Consider the following 22124-nt stretch of genomic DNA (forward strand, 5'->3'; position numbering starts at 1 on the left):
GCACACATACAGATGGAGCCTTGTAAGAATGCCAAACATCTGCAGCTGCCAGACTTCTCAATAAAATATGGAATCATAGTCTTAGGCAAATACACAAATGGACTTATTTCAGTGTTTACAAATTTCAAATTTTAGTAACTCAACTAACTCAAGAGATTACTAGTAAAAGGCTCTTACTGACACATCAAAATGAATCAAGTATTTGAATTTCATGACATAACCTCCCAGAAACCAAAGAAATAATATGCATTTTCAGATTAGTGGACAAGAGAATTTCTGGCTGGAAACTATGAAATGAACTCTACTCAATTCCCTTCCCCCATTCTTTCGTGCTCCCATCTTCAAAAATATGGAATGTCTTCCTTTATCCCTTCCATCTTTCTTGAAGTCTACTTTTCTTTAGGCCTTCTCAAAGTCTTCAAGACTCCAAAAGGATTTACTTATATGAAAACCTTGGTGGAAAGCCTTACTGTACTTAAAATCTTTAGTCTGTAGTTATTTCACACATGTTCATTTTCTCTTCCCACTTAGAAAATCAACTTCTGGAGGGCAGGGACCATAAATATGAAGTAGTAGAAAATGCTTGGAGGCCAACAGACCTGCCTGGGTCTACATCTCAGCTACCCTATTTGTTGGTTTTTGTTTTTTAATTTTTTAGAAGTACTGGGTTTTGAACCCGGGCTCTCATACATGAGAAGCGCAGAACCACTTGAGTTACATCTGCTCCCCTCAGCTCCCCTATTTGGCAGCATTACGACTTTAGGAGACTAATTTGATCACTGAATTACTAAATTTCCTCATTAATTAGAATACCATCATATACATCATATACTCTGCAGGGTATATTTAGAATTCTATTGTGAAAATCAAAATATATTACAACTTAATTCAAATGACAAAATATCTGAAGACCTTTAAATGCTTAGAGAAAGTCATTACCTCATACTCACCTAGTTAAATAAATGGCTTTGTTGTTATTTGCATAAATGCCTAAAAAGAACCAATAAGAATATATTTTTTAAAGATTTTATTTATTTATTTCTTCTCCCCACACCCCCTGGTTGTCTGCTTTCTGTATCCATTCACTCTGTGTTCTTCTGTATCTGCTTATATTCTCATTAGGCAGTTCCAGGAACTGATCCTGGGACCTTCCAGGGTGGGAGAGAGGCAATCATTCTCTTTGCACCACCTCAACTCCCTGTTTTGCTATGTCTCTTATTGTCTCTCTCTGTGTCTCTTTTTGTTGTTTCATCATGCTGCACCAGCTCTCTGCGTTGGCCATCAGGTGACGCATCAGGCAGCACTTCCACATGGGCCAACTCACTGGGGGAGCCAGCTTGCCTTCCCCAGGAGGCCCTGGGTATAGAACGCTGGACCTCCTTATGGTAGGCAAGAGCCCAACTGCTTGAGCCACATCCATTTCTCTGATAAGACTATTTTTAACTGTTAATTTGAATTACATTTCAAAATACATTTTTACATTAAAATATATAAATGCAACTCTACTACTACTTGGATTTTTCAAAAGACTTGATGAAAGACACATGACTTAACTGCTACACTTCATTTGCTACCTAAGTGCAAATTATATATTAAAAATAGAATGAATAATGCTTGGACAAGCTTTTTGTTGGTTTATCAAGCAAAATGGGAAAGCACTTAGGCTGTTTGGCACAAACTTTAAAGCTATAGCTTTACAGGACATAACTGATTATTCAATACAATTTTCATTTTCTTATTTCAAATACAGTTGGGTATTAATTTTCTGTAAAACAGTTTTCTATAATACATATTGTAACAGAGTTTAATCTTCCCATTCAGAGTTCAGAGGAATGAGGAATACTGGAAGCAAACATCTAAATACTATTTGTTGCTCTGAGAAAAGCCAATTCATATCACAAATGAGTACTTTATTCCCTTCTGGTTCATCCACAGAACATATGAAATGACATTTTTAAAACACCAGGGTTAAAATACTCAGTTTTCCCCTTTGGTGATATATAGAATGCTCCTCCATACTCCCCAATAACCAACCACAAAGGACCAAACACTATACTTAAAAATAATTCTTAGGTTATCTTTATGATTCAATTTATTTAGAATTTACATACCACAAGAACAGTGAATTTTAGAACACTTGTACTTCTTATGACATACCTCACTCCCAATCTTACAGTCTGGCTCCTAGTTTAATGAGATGACCAATGTGCTTTACTTGCTTCAAAAAGACTATGATTTAATAACTTACTAGTATTTGCTATATGATTATTTAGTAATACAAACTATCTAGTAACAAATGAAAGAAAAGCTACTTCCTTGAAATTTCTTCACTGGCTCAAGTAAGAATGATGTAATCAAGAATAGTAAATATATCTATTCTGCTGGGGGGAAAAAATAGAATTATTTATAAAATACTGAAGAAACAAAAGGTCCTAAAATTATGGGGATTAGCGCCAACCAGAACAAAATTACTAATACTTTTAAACCCTCACTTTAAAATTTCAAAAAACCAGTTATCACAGAGAGGTGTAAATCAGGGGATGAGTACCTGCTTTGCATATTCGAGGTCCAGGGTTCAAAATCCAGTACCTCCTTAAAAAGAACTAGCTATCACCAAAGAGAAGACATAAATATATATACACACACACACACACACACATATATATAAAGTTTCTCCTATTCATGAATAATATATATATAAATATATAAATAAATATATATATAAATATATATATATAAATAAAGTTTCTCCTATTCATGCATAAAACAGTGATTAAGTGGAACTCTCTTAGATATTGAAGTCACAAATTATACAAATGATTTCTCTAATATCCTACACCTAACGCTTCTCTACCCCCTGAGAATTTAACACCAGGAAATATATTTCAAAATATTCCTCCATGGAAGCAGGTATGACTCAAGTGATTGAGCTCCTGCCTACGACATGAGAGGCCCCGGGTTTAGTTCCCTGTGCCTCCGAGGGAGAAGATAAGCAGACACAGAGAGCACACAGAGAATGGACAAAGAGCAGAAAGCAAGTGCAAAACAATGAGGGGGGCAGATAAATAAATAAATCTTTTTTAAAAATTTCATCTAGCTCAAGCTATATAAATATTCCTACCCAAAATATGTTCACGGACTATCTCAACTCTACACATTAAATAATGTATTACTCAATTTACTCCCATTTTAGGGAAGTGGATTTGGCTAAACAGATAGAACATCCGCCTACCATATGGGAGGTCCAGGGTTCAAACCCAGGGCTTCCTGACCTGTGTGGTGAGCTGGCCCACGTGCAGTGCTGATGCACGCAAGGAATGCCGTAACATGCAGGGTATCCCCCACGTAGGGGAGCCCCACCTGCAAAGAGTGCGCCCCATAAGGAGAGCTGCCCACGTGAAAAAAGTGCAGACTGCCCAGGAGTGGCACTGCACATGGAGAGCTGATGCAGCAAGATGATGCAACAAAAAGAGACACAGATTCCCAGTGCCATTGACAAGAATACAAGTGGACACAGAAGAACACACAGCAAATGGACATAGAGAGCAGACAATGGGGAGGCGGGAAAAGGGGAGAGAAATAAATTTTAAAAAAAGAAATTAACCCAAAGATGTAGGTGCTCAATAAATGTTACTTTTCATCTTTTATTTTAGGATTAATTTTTCTCAAGAGTACAAAGACACAACTTAATAAACATTTAGAGTTTCATTTACATGCTGTTAGTCTCCACATTCAGTAAATAATAGATATTAATAAATTAATCCAAAAATGACTTTGTTTTTACCTGCCTTTCAGAAATGTTAATTGTTTTAATAATAAACAATACCTATTCCAGCACACATTTAAGTTTTATGAATCTCTATATACGCATTAAAATAATTAGATTGCCTTCCTCACTCCAGAGCGCGCTCCCCCAAAAAAAAATTCAAAGTAGATAATAGAGAAGTAAGATAATAAAAACATGAAAAAATACCCTTAAGAGAGTGGAAAAACAAGACACAGATTGACATAAGTTATTTACAACACATATGACTAAAAAGGGCTTCAACTCAGAACACATCAAGAAGACTAACACATCAGTAAGACTCTTAAACATGCACTTCACAAAATAGGATATCCAAAAAATGAGAAAAAGTACTAAACCTCACTAGCAATCAGTGAAATTAAATGCAGGATAAAATTACAATGATACATTATTAAATATCTAAATATCCACCAGAATGGCAAAATTGGAAAAGACAAAAATCACAAGTATGTGGAATAACAAGAAGTTTTATATACTGCTGGTATAAGTAAAAATTGGTATATCCACTTTTGAAAACAATTTAGCAGCATCTCCTAGAGTGAACATAAGCATACCTATGACCCAGCAACTCTATTCTTAGGCAAATAACCACCAGAAACATATGTATGTTTACAGCAAGAAATATAAAAGCTTATAGCAGCATTATTTATAATAATCAAAAGCTAAAAAGAAACCACATGTCCGTCAACAATAGAATGGATATATAATAGTATATTCCTCCAATGGAACATTATCCACCAATGAAAATGAAAGAACTACATCTATACATATAAAATGCTTGATGAATCTCACAAATATAATATTGACAGACAAAACAATAATCAATTTAAGGTATACATGCTTAGATGTTCGTTATTTATAAGAGCCAGAAAGAGACTCCCATAAAAGACAGAAAGAGAGACTACTTTTAGGAAAAGGGATGGGGTTCTAACAGAATATGAGAGGACAAAAGGAAGGCTTCAGAGATAACTAACAATACTCTTTTTTTTTTCCAACATGAATGATGGTTGCACAGATATGTTTAATTTGTGATAATTCACTGAATTATATGGTTTGGTTCTGCACACTTTTAGATATGCACTTTACATTTCACAAAACAAAGGGCTATGAAGGAAGGAGGGAGGACAAGAAGAAAATAAATAAGGTAACATTATCTGGGAAGAAATCTAATGCATTAAGTTAAATGCAAAGGTCCAAAGAGGAAATATTGATGTCAGATAAGCATATAAAAAGATGCTCAGCATCATTAGGCATCAGGAAAATGCAAATTAAACCTATAATAAGTTACCATAACAGACCTGTCAAAAATGGTAAAAAAAAAATTTTTTTTAACTCACAATACCAAGTACGGGCAAGGATGCAGAGCAACTGGAACACTCACAATGCTGGTGGGAATGAAAAATGGTACAACCACTTTTTAAAATAGTGTGACAGTTTCTTATAAAGTTAAACATGTCCTTATTATATGATTCAGCAATCCCACTCTTACACTCTTAGGTATGCAAGTAAGAGAACTAAAAATTTGTTTACCACACACATGTGCTTGTTTGCACACATACACAAACTGCATGTATGCAAATGTTTATAATGGCTTTCTATAAGTCAGAGTTCTCTAAAGGAAAAGAACTGAAAGGATAACACAGGTAAATATTAAGAGATTTATTATAGACATTGGCTCACACAACTGTCAGGGCTGGCAAGTCCAAATTCCATAGCACAGGTCACAAGCTGTAAACACCCCAGAGGGTTAAGGTGAATTCACCAAAAAAAGCTGTCTAGCTGACTGAAGTAAAGGCAGAAACTCTTCTTTTTGACTTCTGAAATTCTTAGTTTCGATTTTTAAGACCTCCAATTAATTGGATGAGGAGATGCCCCACACTGCTGAGGGCAATCCCCTTTGCTTGACTATAGATGCAATCAACTATGGATGTAATCCACTGCTTATAGGTACAAATCCATCTAAGAAATACCCTGACAGTAAGAATCAGACCAGTTCTAGCTTGAAGGAAAAAATGAACACCATAACTGAGCAACCTGACATGTAAAATTAACCATTACAAGGCTTTATTCATTATCTTAAAAAACTGGAAACAACCGCATGATCTTCAACTGATGAATGGATAAAGAAATTGGTATATCCATACAATGGAATATTATGTCGCAAAAATAAACAACTGAAACATACAATTATATATATATATAATCTCAAATTCTTTGTGCTAAGTTAAGGAAAGTAGACCTAAAAGTCTACACATTGTATGAGTCCATTTATATGACATTCTGGAAAAGGGAACACGGACAGAGAACAGACAACAGCCTACCAGGGTTTAGAGTGCAGGGTTCACAACAGAGTAGTACAAGGGAATTTTGAGGGATAATGGAACTGTTCTATAACTGTGGTGGCAGATAACAACTCTGTGTCAAAACCCTTTTATACCAAAAGAATGAATTTTACTATACATAAACAAAAAAATAAATTTAAAAAAACATCAAAACAAAGCAAAAAGCTATTAAGTCACAGCAATGACAGATTTATAGATAGAAGCATCAAATTAATCAAAAATTCCCTCAAATTCAAGAATCCTAAAAATATGTATTACCTAAGTAAAGAAATTATAAAGTAATTTACTTAGGTATTTATAATAACAAACATTACTGTAACTGCTATTAACTCATTTATCACATATGTTAAGTACCTGGTTTGGCATTTTATATATGTTTTAATCCTCTGAACAATCACATGAAGTCAAAATTATTCCCTTGACTTCACAAAAGCAGAAACAAACCGAGAAGAGTAAAGTAATAACTTATCCATGGATTCACAGTTAGTATGTACTATACCTGGGGTTTAAATCCCATTGCATATGAATTTTTCCATTCCCAATTTTCCTCTATGCTATACTGCTCTCATCTCAAAAGCTTTGGTAATTCTTAATTAGTAATGTTTTTCTTTACTTTATTTAAAGATAGTTTAATACTTGCTATATTTTAACGTTTAAAACTGATATTATTTAAGGATCTAGATACCATGTTCGTATAAAACTAAGTTAAAATATGCAGCACATGCCCTTGAGATGGTTTGTAATCTAATAACAAACAAGTTAGATAATTTTAAAACTCAAAAACAGTAGCTAGATAGTTAAGGAAAGAAATGAAGAGTGATGTGAAAGAGAAAAGAAAACATACATATAAATAAGCTTTGTATTTTTACATCGTAAGGAGCTTTTTCCTCACAATTTTTCCTTGCACAGGATCAAGACTAAGAAAAGGTAATATGCAAGAAAGAAAATTAAAGGTCAGTAATACAGGTTTAAAGTTATTCAAAAAAGACAAACAACAATATAAAGACAGAAATAAAAACTTCTCTCTCTAAGCATAATGTTTTGCTGTTGAATAATCAACATTAAATTTAAAATTAAAAAAAAAAAAAATACTCAAGTAAGATACATCTTCAGTCAAAAGGAAATCTGTACAACACAGATTTCCCCAAAATTAAACAGACAAAAAATGAGCACTCCTACTAACAATTTCTCATAGAAACTCAGGGACATCTAAAGGCACAGTGCAGTTGAGTAGTGAGTTCTCAGTTCTGGAATTTGAGCCCTTTGCCAGTCTTCTAGTAATTTTTCTTTTTTTTTTTTTTTACCTTCAGGACAGAATACAAGGCCAATGTGCTTCATTCAAGTCTTTCCTTGAGAAGCAGTTTATAGGAAGGTTTATTAAATTTGTACAAGATGGGCTGAGATTGAAACCATTTTTTCCATCACTTAAATGGTATGATGCTAAAGCAATTAAGGTAATCAATTTGAAAAGGCTAGTACTTTGCTCACGTCATGCTAGTATAAATTTGTTAGTAAATATGTTAATCAATTATTATGTCCATGATTAAATGTACAACCTAGCCTTTTCAAATAATTCAATTTTTAAATGATTAGAAATTCCAAAGCAGGGAAAGACCAACCAAGTTTAAGAATTACACTGTCAAGTTAAAAGAAGAACATGTATCTGATACTGGCACAAAAGAGAAGCACTAGACTACCTAAGAGGTGTACCTAGGAGGTAATATGAATGTCAACACCTACCAGAAGCAAGATTGAAGAGATAAGAACACAGAAAGGGAACAGCATGAACTTTAATTCTTATAGTTATTGGTAATAGGGCATAAATGTAATAAACTGATGAGAATTTCATAGACATTTATGAAAACAATGCAAACTGATTATTTTTTATTTTTTTAATTTATATTAGTTTTATATTTTGGTTATACATTGCATTATACCCATCTTAACCTCAATGGTAGTTTCTTGAGTACAATGCAGAATACACTAAAGTTAAGGAAATTAAGGAGAACAATAATTTATTCAAAAAGTTTTTACTGAGCACCCACTAATTAAAAAGCATGTAGTAAGGCCCCATGAGAGCACATAAAGCACAATTCCTTTCTTCAAGAAAATTCATCTAAACTAAGATAGACATATAAAATAATCAACTGCAATACAAAGGAGGGGCTAAAATATGCAACATAAGTACACACAAAATGCTAGGGAAGGCATCGAGTATGTAATTAAACTCTGCTCAAAAGAAGACTTCATGGAAATCACTTTGGATCAATGCCATTAATTATAATTAGAATTTTCATAAGCAGCTAAAGTATACTGCAAACAGAATAAGCCTCATGAGCAAAGGCACAGAAACTCAACATGAGGCTACTGTATAAGATTTACTCATTCATCCCAAAATATTAAGGGTCTACCATGTTGTACCTAATGCTATTCTGGGTCCTAGAGACACAATGCTAAATAAGTGGGAGAAGAGTCAGCAAAGACTAAGAAGCAGCAGCCAGTGGTATAAAAGAAAGTGTGATGTCACAGAAGCCAAGAAAATATTTCATGAAGGAGGGAGTAGTTAATCATGTTAATACTGTTGAGAAGTCTATGAGAGGAAGAGAAAAAAGATAGGGGCACTGGATTTAAAATCAAGTTGCTGCTGACTTTGACACAGGAGTTTCAGTGGACTGATGGGAGAGAAAGCCAGTTTGAAGTGGGTTCACAAGTAAACAGTAGGTAAATTCAGGAAGATAGGAGTATTAGAAAACTCTTCTAGGTTTCTAGTGTAAAGGGGAAAAAGCAGTCTTGTGTATGTGTGTGGTTTTAAGCTTTCAGTTGGTAGAGAATAGACCATGTATATAAACAAACAGAGAAGGAGAAATTAAAGGTATAGGATGGGGAAGGAGGAAATGAAAAAATTGGGAGATAAGGTTTAAAAAGGCATTATTAATCAAAATTTTGAGGAGTTTTGGTAGCATGATAGGAAGATTAAAAAACGGTAATCCAATCCAAAATTAATACATTTAAATTTATCATATATTTTACTTAATACGTCTTTATTTCTGAAGAGGACTTAAAAATAGTTTACAATAAAAACATACAAACAAAATTGTTCTGTAAAATCACAACTTCTCTAATTAAACATACACAATCAAAATTTTAAATTAAGAACTTCTACTTTGCGAAGGACAAGTTAAGAGAACGAAAAGGCAAGCCACAGACTAGGAGAAAATATTTGCAAATACATGTCTGTTTAAAGACTTGAATCCAGGGAAGCGGACTTGGCCCAGTGGTTAGGGCGTCCGTCTACCACATGGGAGGTTCAAGGTTCAAACCCGGGGCCTCCTTGACCCGTGTGCAGCTGGCCCATGCTCACCGCTGATGCGGGCAAGGAGTGCCGTGCCACGCAAGGGTGTCCCCTGCGTAGGAGAGCCCCACGCGCAAGGAGTGCGCCCTGTAAGGAGAGCCGCCCAGCGCGAAAGGAAGTGCAGCCTGCCCAGGAATGGTACCGCACACACAGAGAGCTGACACAACATGATGATGCAACAAAAAAAGACACAGATTCCCATGCCGCTGACAACAACAGAAGTGGACAAAGAAACAAGATGCAGCAAATAGACACAGAGAACAGACAACCGGGGGGTGGGGGGGAAGAAATAAACAAATAAATCTTTAAAAAAAAGACTTGAATCCAGACTATATAAAGAAATCTCAAAGCTCAGTCATTAGAAAACAACAGACTCATTTAAAAAGTAGATGAAAATATCTGAATGGACAATTCACCAAAGAATATAAATGGATGGCAAATAAACACAGAAAAAGAAACTCCACATCATTAGTCATGAAGAAAAGACAAATTAACACCGAAACAATATACCAGGATACCTACTAAAAGAGTTAAAATTTATTATTAAAAAAACAAAAAACCCTGTCAGTACCAAGCACTGACAAGGATGAACAAGTGGAACCTTCATACAATGCGGGTGAAATTGCAAAATGGTACAAGAACGTCGGAAATCAGTTTGGCAATTTCTTAAAAAGTTAAACATATATATGTACCATGTGATCCAGAAATCCTAAGTATTTGCCAAGCAAAATGAAAAACTAAGTTCACATAAAACCTGAGAATGAACATTTATGGAAATGTGAGTTACGTTTGGAAGATACAGATGTTCCAGAATCTCTAGATGAGAAATAATAAAAGTATTATAGTAATAATTAACTCAGTTTCTTTATTCTTCTAATAGAGGAAGTCCACAACTTAATATCAAATCATTGGGAGCAGATGTGGCTCAGGCAGTTGAGCACCTGCCAACCATATAGCAGACCCCGGGTTCAGTTTCCAGTGCCTCCTAAAAACAAAACAAAACAAACAACAAGCAAACAAACAGAAAAAACAACTCAGGGAAGCTGATGTGGCTCAGTAGTTGAGAACCAGCTTCCCTCATACGAGGTCCAAAACAGGAGGCAATATTATATCACAGAGAGTGATGAAAGTACATTAATAGGACTTTATCCTGTGGGTACAGAAGAAAGAAAATAGCCACTTTGCCTTTTAAAATTAGAGTATTATCTCCAATTAAAAATATACTTTGAGGGAGTGGCTATGGCTCAAGCAATTGGGCACCCACCTCCCAAATGGGAGGTCCCAGGTTTGTTTCCCCATGCCTCCTAAAGAAGACAAGCAGAAAACGAGCAGACACAATAAGCAGAGACAATGAGCAGACGCAGTAAGCAGACTACAAGCAGACAGATGAAGGAGCCATCTCGGGGGGGTGGGGATAAATATTTAAATATATACACACTTTGATAATGTTTTGACACATTCTTTCTTGCACATTCATCATGCTTACTTTGCAACAGGGTATACATTCCTGAGGTATGTTGACACCCTGTGTCAACTAGACTTCATGCCTAAAATTACTGACTTGACAGGTCTGCTCAGCTACATTCAGCCACTTCAGTATTACACATCATTAATACTACCTTTGAAATATAGGCACGCATCAATAAAAGATCCAAATTTCTGTAAAACCCATCACCTTGAGTTTAAAAATGCCAGCAATGAAAAGAAAATTCAATTCTTGATTCCACAGCTTCTAATCTAATATATTAGAGAATCTGACCAGTAAAGAATTTTATGGTACATCATAAAAATACTAGGAAATGTCCAAGGCATTTCTACATACATTATTTAATCCCCAGTCAATTCTATAAGGTGAAAAATAACTTCATTTTATAGATAAGAACAATGAAACTTGGCAACTTGTTCAACATCGCACAATCATTACATTAGAGGTAAATTTTGAATGTACATATTCTGACTTCAAGTCCAAAGTTGTTTTCATTATATACCATTATAGAATGTAAAGAATTATGGAATAAATTAGTATAGTATATGATATTTCTTATCAACTGATGTTATTATAAATAACGACTAGCCCATTTATATATGCCAGGCACTGTACTGGGCACCTTGTTCACACTATTTTCTTTAATGTCCTTAACAAATTTATGAGATAGATATTATGACCATTTTATGAATGAGGAAAAAAAGGCTTATTATATATAGATAGCTAAGTAATTTGCTCATGGGAAATAGCTGGTTAGATGGGGTAACTGGGATTTGACATCACATATGTTCAAAATCTTAACCATAATTTTTTAATACTGCCATACTTTTTGTTTTACTATAATGAAACTATTTAACAATATATTTACTAAAAAAAAAATTTGAAGGTTATATATCTTAAGAGTAGCTGTAGCCCAAAAATGTGGATGTTAAACATATATTAAAAATTAACATGCCAAAGTATATATTTTCTGAACAAAAGAACAAACACATTATTGGCTTATAAAATCTTTCCTTTGAATGAATGATTGAAATAAAGTTTATTAAAACCCAAATTGTCCTATCCTTAAAACAAATGACAAAATTAAAAATGGCTTTAAAACATTAAAAAACAATTTTCATATGGAGGAGAAATGTTTGGCAAGAATTATAAATTAATATACTCACTTTCCTATTTCATATCTGCAGGCTATAACTTTTTTCCTAACGATATTTATGCATTTTCTTTTAAAAAACATTTTTCTATACTACAACTTAAAAATTCATAAATAAGAAAACTCATACAAACACAGGATCACAACAAAATTATATTGTGTACTTTAAAAAATATTTGTTGATTACCTTTCATTTTCCTTTTACACTGTGAATATCCTTATTTTTAGACATCTAGCCTAGATGAGACAGTTTTTAAACATCTCAGGCTTTCAACTTATGTAGAAATCAATATGAAATTATAAAATGTAATCCTTAAAAGGCATCCTTCAAACAAGCAATTATAATAAGGTTTACCTTTTTTTTTTTAAACTTTATTTTTAAAGAAGTTTTAGATTATACCACCCTGAATGTGCCAGATCTCATCTGATCTCAGAAGCTAAGCAGGCTCGGGCCTGGTTAATACTTGGATGGGAGGCTTACCATTTTGATGCCTGTGGAAAACGTCACTGGTTTTACACTTCTGGGTTTCTCAAGCTGCATTTCCAGTTGTGTAGATCTATCTTTATGCTGAGCCAAAAGCAAAGCAACAGGGAGATCAGAACTCTCCTGTAAAAAAAGTAAAAGTTCAATATGAAAGTTAAAAGGGGAAAACTAAGAAACAACAAGTCTTTTATTTTAAATTAGGTCTTTTCTTTCCTAAGCATTTGATGTTGACCTAAATATTCACTTTTTGGAGAACACTTTACAGAAAATATTAACATTCAATACTAAGAAAAGACTGTGTGGACTCATAAATCAAAATAACCTGGAAACAAGTATTTTTATAAAATCCGTATTAGAGACAATATAATAGGGTCTTAGTCCATCTGGCAAAGGTAACCATATTTATTAAAATTTTGAAAAATTAGAAGCTAATCACAGAAAGAGTTGTACAAAGTAGTATAACATAGATCAAATGTTTATCTAAGACACATTCTTTTTACCAGTGAATTCTGACCAATTTGAAATTGTTTTTCATTAGATTTCACCTGAGGCCATTTGGAAATGATCCTTGTTTTGTTTTGCACAATGACACTACTGTTAAGTACAACGAAAAGTATTTTCTCCTTTACTGACTTATTTTTAGAAATTAAGATGAAAAATTTTAAATTAAATGAGAATATGATAGTTAAACTTTTTTTTAATCTTATATTGATACAAAATCAGGACCATTATTTACACATATCTGTACATACACACATTAAACACAAGCAAATTACTGGCAATAAATTCTTAAATGTAGACTGTTATTTATCTTGCTTAACATAAAGTCCTCTTATATGTTTAAAGTGCTGTTGAGCTCATGTCTAAACTAAGTAATATCCTCACATTTTCCTTGCTGCATTCATTATCAGTCATATATGAACACAGAAACATAGCAGAGGAAGGCAAGGAAGGAAGATCTCTCTTTCTTTCCCTTTCTCTCTCACACAATAACTATGTCTGTAAACAAAGATGAAGTTACAAACACATTTCTATTTCCTATTCCAAGGTTACCAATGAAAACAAAGAAATTGCTCAGATGGTCTACAGATTTTTTAAATAACAACTAAGCAGAAATAAGTAAACTATTCATCTCAAAATAATCCTTGCAGAAACCCTATTAACATTTCACAGCTTGAAAGCAAACATACGGACTGATTCTAATTTTTTTTTCCAAACCCAACAACTTAAAAACAATAAATTTTAAGCTCAAATGTGGCTAATTAATATATTTAAAGGAATTGTTTTAAAATTATAACAGTAATTCAAACAGCAAGCAATTTAAGTCAACAGAATTTTCCTAGAATAAAGTTTCACCTTGAAAATTTTTAACAGAAATGCTTTGTAAAAAGAATGTTACAATGATTAAACATTTTCAAAATAAATGTAAGAATCCAAATTTTGTTTATAAAATAGCACCTCGTGAAGGGGCAAAATCATTGAACTCTGGCTTTAGCAATAATGAAATAGAACTAATGAAATATAGTATGAGACTATAGTTGACTACCTTTCATATTCTACAATAAAGCACTAGTGATAAATTGCGTTGTTGTGAATCCCTGCAGTTTTTCTATATTTCTGTTTAGAATTTTTAAATAAAATGGAAGATTAAATGGTATCTTAAATGGCTATGGCCAAAAATATATTTCAAAAGCTACTACTTACTGTACTTGCATATTTAGGAACTAAAAAAGAAAAATTTCCTTTGCTAAAAAATTAAAGCATTGCTTCCCAATTGATACTCTAAATAAATTCAAATGTTCTTCTATGGTATTTACTCCATAAAGCAAGAGTTCTTAAATAAAAGCAATATGAAAAATAACATGTTCACTTCACAAAAGTTTCCAATCAAGGTTTTGGCTTGTTTTAATTCTGGTTTCACACTCACATAAAAGTAAATGAATGCAAAAATGTCATGGTAAAACAGCTGAAATTTAATAAAAATAAGTAAATCTAGGAATCTAAACTTAATTTTAATACTAAAGCAATAGAAATTACTTTAAACCTGCTACATTCTACTTTAGCACTCAAAACTATGGAGTCTGAAAGCCTTTGTGAGTGTTAAACTAGAATTCAGCAGAAGTTCTTCTAACACAAAAAAGACTATAGAATAAAACTAACTATATATATATATGCTCTAGGAAATGAATAAACTGCAAATTCTGCCTTTTAAGTTATTTCTCTATTCGAGCTTTCCATTTTACCTTGAAAGATTCCCTTACCTACATTAATTGCCTAAAGGCACACTGTTTAATATTTCAAGAAATTTTAATAAGACTGCCTTTAATACTCATTAAAAGCATTATAATGACCATTTAAAGGATTATTTTAACTGACTCTATAAGCAAGCCATCTGGCAAACAATATTTCTAATAAAAATAAGCTATCAGATTTGACAATAGTAGCCCATACAAAATTTAAGACAAACTGAAGAGAATTTTCAAACTGCAATATAAAAAGATTTAATAAGTCAGGACCTATTCAAAACTTTTTCCAACCTTTTAAAAAAAACTGAATTAGACTTATATAAATGGGTTTTTTAAGCAACACTATAGCAAATGCTAAACCATAAACATTAAAACTATAACAACATATAGTATAATGCAATGCCAATGTCTTTTCAAAGGTTAAAAAGTGACTTTTGACACAAGAACCAAACCTAAAAACAGGAGGGAAAAAAATCTAATAAGTAGTATTTGTTGCCTAAATTATGTCCAGGAAATAATTCAAACATTTAAGCGTCTAGATATATTTACAAATGGCAATGCTATCTTTTCTATAAAAGCCAACACATAGACATACTCAAAAAAAGAAGTACAGTGCATACTTTTACTTATTTAAATAAGGATAAAAAGAAATACAATGGATTCTTTTAATTAGACAATAGGGCTAAAACAATGTTAACATTTATAACATAAAAAATATAATAGCAATTCAAAAATTAATGTAAATTTTTAAAAATAAATTTTAAAATGGAAAACTAAAAATTCAATCTGCAGCAGTATCCCAAACCAATCCATTGTAATTAACTGTACTAATGAATACAGTCAATTACTAAGGATTATTTAACTACCATGTTTTCATGATCTAAACAGTGAGGAAAGTTATGTGCAGTAATGACTTGCAGGTGAAGAAAACAGGAAGTGGAGGAGAGGCAGGGACAGGGAGGACTCACAAAACCAATATTAATTCCAGATTATACACAATGTACAACATTGGCAGTTTCACATCTTGCTTCATGCCCCACTGAATTAAAGGGAAGCTTCATGCCATAGCAGCTCAATGAGGCAGCAAAACTCAGTACTTTTAAGAACTAAAAGGATATGCAAGAGTTGCTATGCAAAACTAGCAAATCTCAAAATGAAGTCTAAAAAGGCTTTATACAAAAAGGGACATAAAATATTAAAAGCGTATTTTCATCTTCTATCAAAATACTATATTTAGAATTAATCTAATTAACTATAGTGGAGGAATACCAAAAAATGTGTGTTCATCTTTGTATAAAATGATGAGGGGAAGAACTTTTCATTATATAACATAAATATTCATTTAAAAAAATTTTAATTTCTCACCAAATATGTCCACAAAAGTGCAAAAACAAAGCCATATGTGTCAATCCAACTGTTAAAGCCATACTTGCCACTTAATTTCAAGAAAGAACAAATGAAAGTTGCTAAGGAAAACACCATTATTCTATTTTATATAGTGCTGACTCCATTTCTAGAACCAAATTCACATTCCCGCAGAATGCTGACTACTTGGGGAGGTAACTGCTGGAAAACACCAAGAATCTGTAAAAGCACTACAATTTCTTTCAAATGTTATATTTTCATGAAAAAAAATATGAAATAAAGTTTTAACTGAGTGCCCAGAGTCACTATAAACTTCAGCATGAAGGAAAAACACTTGAAAATTAGCTAATTATTAGAAAACTAGTATTAATCAGGAGAAAAATGCTCTGAAAAACATGTTTTCATCAGTAAGGTTTAAACGTTTCTAAGTATACTTTAGACAGTATACTTGTTTATGTCAGTTATAATATTAGTCTCTCAACTGAAAATAAGATGAATATTGACAAAAAGGTTTTGTTTGTTTTTAACTTTTAGAAAGTTGTTCTTTGAGGCCCACAAATAGGGCTACATCCTAGGGAAGATCACTGCAAATCCTTCCTAGCAGTTAGCAGAATATAAAGGGGCACATGGATAAGACAAAATTACAATTACAATAATTTTCATAATTCCTATGACTAAAGTCATTTTGAATAGAGATTATGCAATTCATTTGAATTTACATTACAACAAATTCTGAAAAAAATTTAATTTTTTCCAAGGAAATACTGTGTGAATTAAAGATGACCACAAATTCTTTGACAATCCTCCCAGCAAGAAGTGAGATCTATATCCCTTCCCTTTGAAACCAAGTAGTCTTTCATGAATAGAATATGGTAGAAATGATGCTATGCAACTTTCTGGGCCCAAGTCTTAAAACACTAACAACTTCTATTTCCTTTCTCTTGAAATCTTCTCTCTTGTATTCCCAAGCACCATATAAGAAATCCAATTACACACGGATGCAGAAAACTACAGAGAAGTAAGTGCCTTGGGAGACATAAAAAAGGAAAGTAGCCCAATGGAGCCCAGGCTTCCAGTCAGACCCAAGTGCTACACATATGAGTGACACCTTGGATTTTCCAGACCAGCTCAGCCACCAGGGGACTCCCATCAAGTAAATATAGTTGAAGCCACATGAACAGAAGAATCACCCAGCCAACACCCACTCAAATTCCTAATCCACAGAATTGTGAACATAAAAGAATAATTGTTGTTTTCGAAGAGTGGCTTCTTATTCAGCAATAAACACCTGGAACAACCATCAAAGTCAAAGGTGAACCAAAGCACAAATGCTGCAGAAATGCCGTTAAATACCCATTATCCAGCATAATAAATGGAAAAGGCAAACCCTAAAGATTAGTGACTTTTTTTATCTTAATTGGCATTAATACATACCAGTTCATCTAAAAAAGCCTGCTTATTCTTCCTTTTTAGAATCTGCTGCAGTTGTTCTTCTTTTTGTATAAATAACCTTCTTTGTTCATTTTCCTGTCGTTCTACCTCTAAAGCTTCTTCCAATTCTTCCTGTTCCCGAGTCTAAAACATAAACATTTATATATGACGTAGAATAAATTTAGTATCCAAGATCAATCCTATACAACACTCAGATTCTTTCTTGGAAGCATAAGACACACAAGTCACTTATTGTTTAATACTGCAGCAATTCTACTTTGAAGGAACATGAATTCATTTTATATCTTGTGAATATAGTTATTATTAAAGAGAATGGCATCTAGCACCAAGCAAACACCCAAAGAAAGCACACTAGACCCAAATGCATAACTGAAAGGATTGTATTTTATAATGGATTTATTTATTTGTAATTAACAGCAGTTTCAAGCCATTCATTTTAGGGGAGTTAAGAAGGAAGAGGAGAAAAAACAAACACAGACTATCTCCATACAGAACTGTTGATGGAAACACTCCATTTAAAAAGATGGGCTTTACTAGAAACAATTTACAGAACATGTAGCATAGTAAGGTTATCACAGCACTTGACTGAAGCTTCATTTTGCCATGCTAAAATAAGTCTTTATGATGCTAGAGTTCCAAATAGCATTCATTTAAGGTAAGTTTTGAAAAACTCAAGTCATTTCCTAACACAGGCATATAAAATTCAAGAGTCCTCTTGATGGACTAAATAATTCAAAACTCAAATTTAATATGCAGACAGATTGAAATACAGGTCTACTCATTTTCCTTTATGAAGTTCCTTAGCAACATTAAATACTTTCAGGCTCTGAAACTTATTCCAACTCTAACTTATACTTAAAAGTAATATTATACCTACTCTTTGCTGTTTAAGTCTTATGAATGAGTAAAATCTGAATGGCTTTATTTTAAAACTTCCAATTTTTCTCTTAAAAATATCTTTTTTTCTTAAGTCAGGAAAACACTGAGGATTTTTGGCACCTCAAGACAAACAGAGAAAGGGGGAAGGAAACATCAGGTTTGGGGATCAAAAATATAATACATGAATTAAGAGACTTCAGAGAAAAGTGTATTTTTAATGTGAAATAGTATTAAAAACCCTCAGGGTTTTTTTCAATTCACACATCATTAGATAAACTCTCAAAGTTCTCATGCAGAGAAAAAGTGTCATTTATGCTTCAAACCAAGTATGTCCAAAATTAAGTATATCATATGGCCCCTCAAAACTGATCATTTTCCTGTATTCCTCATGTTTGCTAAGTATATACCAACTTTTCAATCAAATCAAGCTGAAACATCAAAGTCATCTTTGTTAACTCCCCTATTCCCAAGCCTCTTAAATTAAATCAGTTGCTAAGTCCAATTAACAACTCTTCTAGTCATCTTATAACTTCTCCATTAACGAGGTCACTGTTCTAGTTCAGGCCCCCAATGGTAGAGGGAATTCAAACTTCATCTATAAGGATTAGTAGAAATACTGTATAAAATTAGGGGCTAAGATATGAGGGCTGGAAAAGTGAACACAATAGGAGGCCCAGATATAAAATGGATGAGCCCCATAAAAAGACAGTGAGATCACACATACACAAACATATATACATATATATATACACACTGCATATATATATATACAGTTAAGTATGCAAATGTTAGGGAGGTATACAGTGGGCACACAACTGACACTGGTAAATTCTTTGTGGGAAGATGGAAGACAGGTAGAATCAGAAAAGATTTCATACAGAGGTTGAGCTAAGAGTTCAATCAATAGTTGTTCATCCCTTTGGTACTGTGGAACAGCCATTTAGGCAGAGAGAACAAAGGCACAAAGAAAGGAAACAAATTGGAATGCTTGGTATTGCCAAGATATGAAGTACAGGGGTGGAAGAAAGCTCTAGATAAAGCTGGGGACGCAAGCAGAGGGTACATAAGGGAGGATGTATTGTACCAATAGGAACATGTTTCATACTAAGGCAACTGGGCAGACATTAAGAGAATTTGAGGGATGGATTCAGAAAGATAGCTAGAAGAAGGGAAGTACATGATCACTGAGATTCAAGACTGAAGAAAGAAAAGCCAGTTAGAAGACTATTTCAATAACCCAAACAAGAAAGTTATAGGTTAAATAAGATAATAATAGCAGAAACAGAGGAGGAACCAGGTTTGAAAAATGACAGGGAGAGACCATCAAGAGTACATGAAGACTGGCTTTATATGGCTTGAACACTTGGATGGATCCTGGTGCCATTCACTGAAATAAAAGACATGAGAAAGTGAAAATAAAAAGTTCAATCCCGATCACACTGAATTACCCATGCCATCCAGAAAGAAATGTTATCTAAACTATGTGATAAAATATGGATATACAACATAATCTATTGTAGGAGCTAAGGAGAAAAAACAATGGTCTACAGAAATATTTGAGAATAATTAGTGAAAAGGGGTGACCTATAAAGAGAAACACTAAGAGGAACCTGCATTTAAGCAACAGGCAGGAAAGACAAGTGTTTCAGGAGGATGAAAAAAGTAGGGTGAGAGCAGCGGGGGAAGGAGAAGAATAACGCAGCTCGCAGAAGTTAAAGCAAGAGTTTTCAATAGCTTAAAACTCTTCAATGATTATCATCAACAACAGGGTTTTACTTATATGTGTGTGTGTGTGTGTATTCAACATTCCTCTAAAAATTCCTGGAAATTTCCTAATAAAATGGCTTAAAGTGTAGTAGTGAAAAGATTAAGCAGATGAGACTTCCAGCATATCTCTCCGTCCACCATCATTTCAACCAAAGTTTTCTGATTAAGGTTTCATTTGAAGAAAGGGTTCAAAACCTGCTAAAACCTAAAAAAAGCTCAAATTACTTTTTACAATATATAAGGTTTTATGTGATCTAAGCTCTTTCTACTTCTCCTTCTGCAACTCTCCTTTAATTTTGGCAATATAAAAATACTTTCAACTCCCAGAACTCTTCATGATTATCCATGCCTTCTTAACTTTGTTCATGATCTTCCTTCTGCCTGGAATATCCCTTGTGGCAGTCTCCACAGTACTGTTCCCTATGCTTCAAATGGGTACGTTCTACTAATCCTCAAGACTCCATTCAAGCATCATCTCCCCCAGAATGCCTTTCCTAATTTTCCCAGATTAGATTAAGTATCTGTTTTCTGTTATCCCAAAATAATAGGCACACAGCATATTCTACATGCTGATGACATTAGATTGCAATCACCTGGTTCCTGGAGGATCAAGTCTCTACTTTTGTATACTATAGGCTTAGCAGATGTTCAATAAATGTTTATTGAACTGATTTTTTTTTTTTTGCTGAACTGTTAAACATTCTACCAAACAATCACTGCTGCTCATGAGAACCCAGAAAACTAGAAATAAAAATTAAGATAATCTTTAAGATAATTTCAAGATTAGATCACCTTTGTTCCGTTTCTCAATTCTCACTCTGATTGATGTTAGGTGCCAGGGCCACAGGTTAAAAATAAGACTTCCTCAGCAGATAACCAAAATCAAGAGTACCACTTGAGTCAACCATGTTTTGCCCAGTACTGCTTTTCCCTAAGTTAGAAATGGGTGATCTCATGTGCCTAATCATGCAAGAAGTTATTTCTTTTCTTCTTTGATACAATTCTAATATTTTTGGAATATGAGACTTCTACATCATTAAGACAGAAAAGGCAAGCTACTACCTTAGGTTAATTAACAGACACCAGCCATGTAAGTTAGCCCATCTTCCATGGACCACTTACTGGCCCTAAGATAGTTACTGCTATATATTACCTAGCAACATTTTAAAATATATACTCCAAAGTCATTATGTTTCTATCAATACCAAACTCCCAGTTAAATATGACTAATAGCACTCTACACAGAATTAATTAATAAATGATAATGACTTACTGAACAAAATATTTAGTTATAACATATCCAGGTGCTAAAAACTGATATGGAAGGATAAAAGTCCAAATAATCTCATTATAATATGGGTGAAATAAAATATTCTATTCAATAACCTATCATTATAGGGAAGTGGATGTGGCTCAAATGATTGGGCTCTCATCTACCATATAGAAGGTCCAGGTTCAACACCTGGGGCCTCCTGGAGAAGGCAAGCTAGCCCGCTACAGTGAGCTGGCCAGCGTGGAGAGCTGGCCTGAGCAGAGTGCTGGCTCGCACAGCAAGCTGGTCCGAGTGGAGAGCTGGCACAGCAAGATGATGCAAAAAAAGAGACAGAGAAGAGAGACAATAAGAGATGCAGCAGACCAGGGAGCTAAGGTGGTACAAGAGATTGAGCACCTCTCTCCCACTCCAGAAGGCCCCAGGATCAGTTCCCAGTGCCACCTAAAGAGAAGACAAGCAGACACAGAAGAATGCACAGAGAATGAACACAGAGAGCAGACGGTGGGGGGAAAGGGGGCAA

At 33.7% G+C, this 22124-nt stretch overlaps 1 protein-coding gene across 1 annotated transcript in view; it reads right to left on the bottom strand.

The window, feature by feature from the left end:
- The window catches only part of MNAT1 (MNAT1 component of CDK activating kinase), a 291203-nt gene that overhangs the window by 133575 nt on the left and 135504 nt on the right, over window positions 1-22124 (bottom strand). Inside the window, exons 5-6 of the mRNA XM_058293326.2 lie at window positions 17668-17808; window positions 12620-12745 (exon numbers count right to left, since the gene is read on the bottom strand). Of these exons, the coding sequence (XP_058149309.1) occupies window positions 12620-12745; window positions 17668-17808 (267 nt within the window). The remainder of the gene's footprint in view (window positions 1-12619; window positions 12746-17667; window positions 17809-22124) is intronic.

The sequence above is a fragment of the Dasypus novemcinctus genome, chromosome 3, assembly GCF_030445035.2.
Source record: "Dasypus novemcinctus isolate mDasNov1 chromosome 3, mDasNov1.1.hap2, whole genome shotgun sequence".
NCBI classification, from domain to species: Eukaryota; Metazoa; Chordata; class Mammalia; order Cingulata; family Dasypodidae; genus Dasypus; species Dasypus novemcinctus.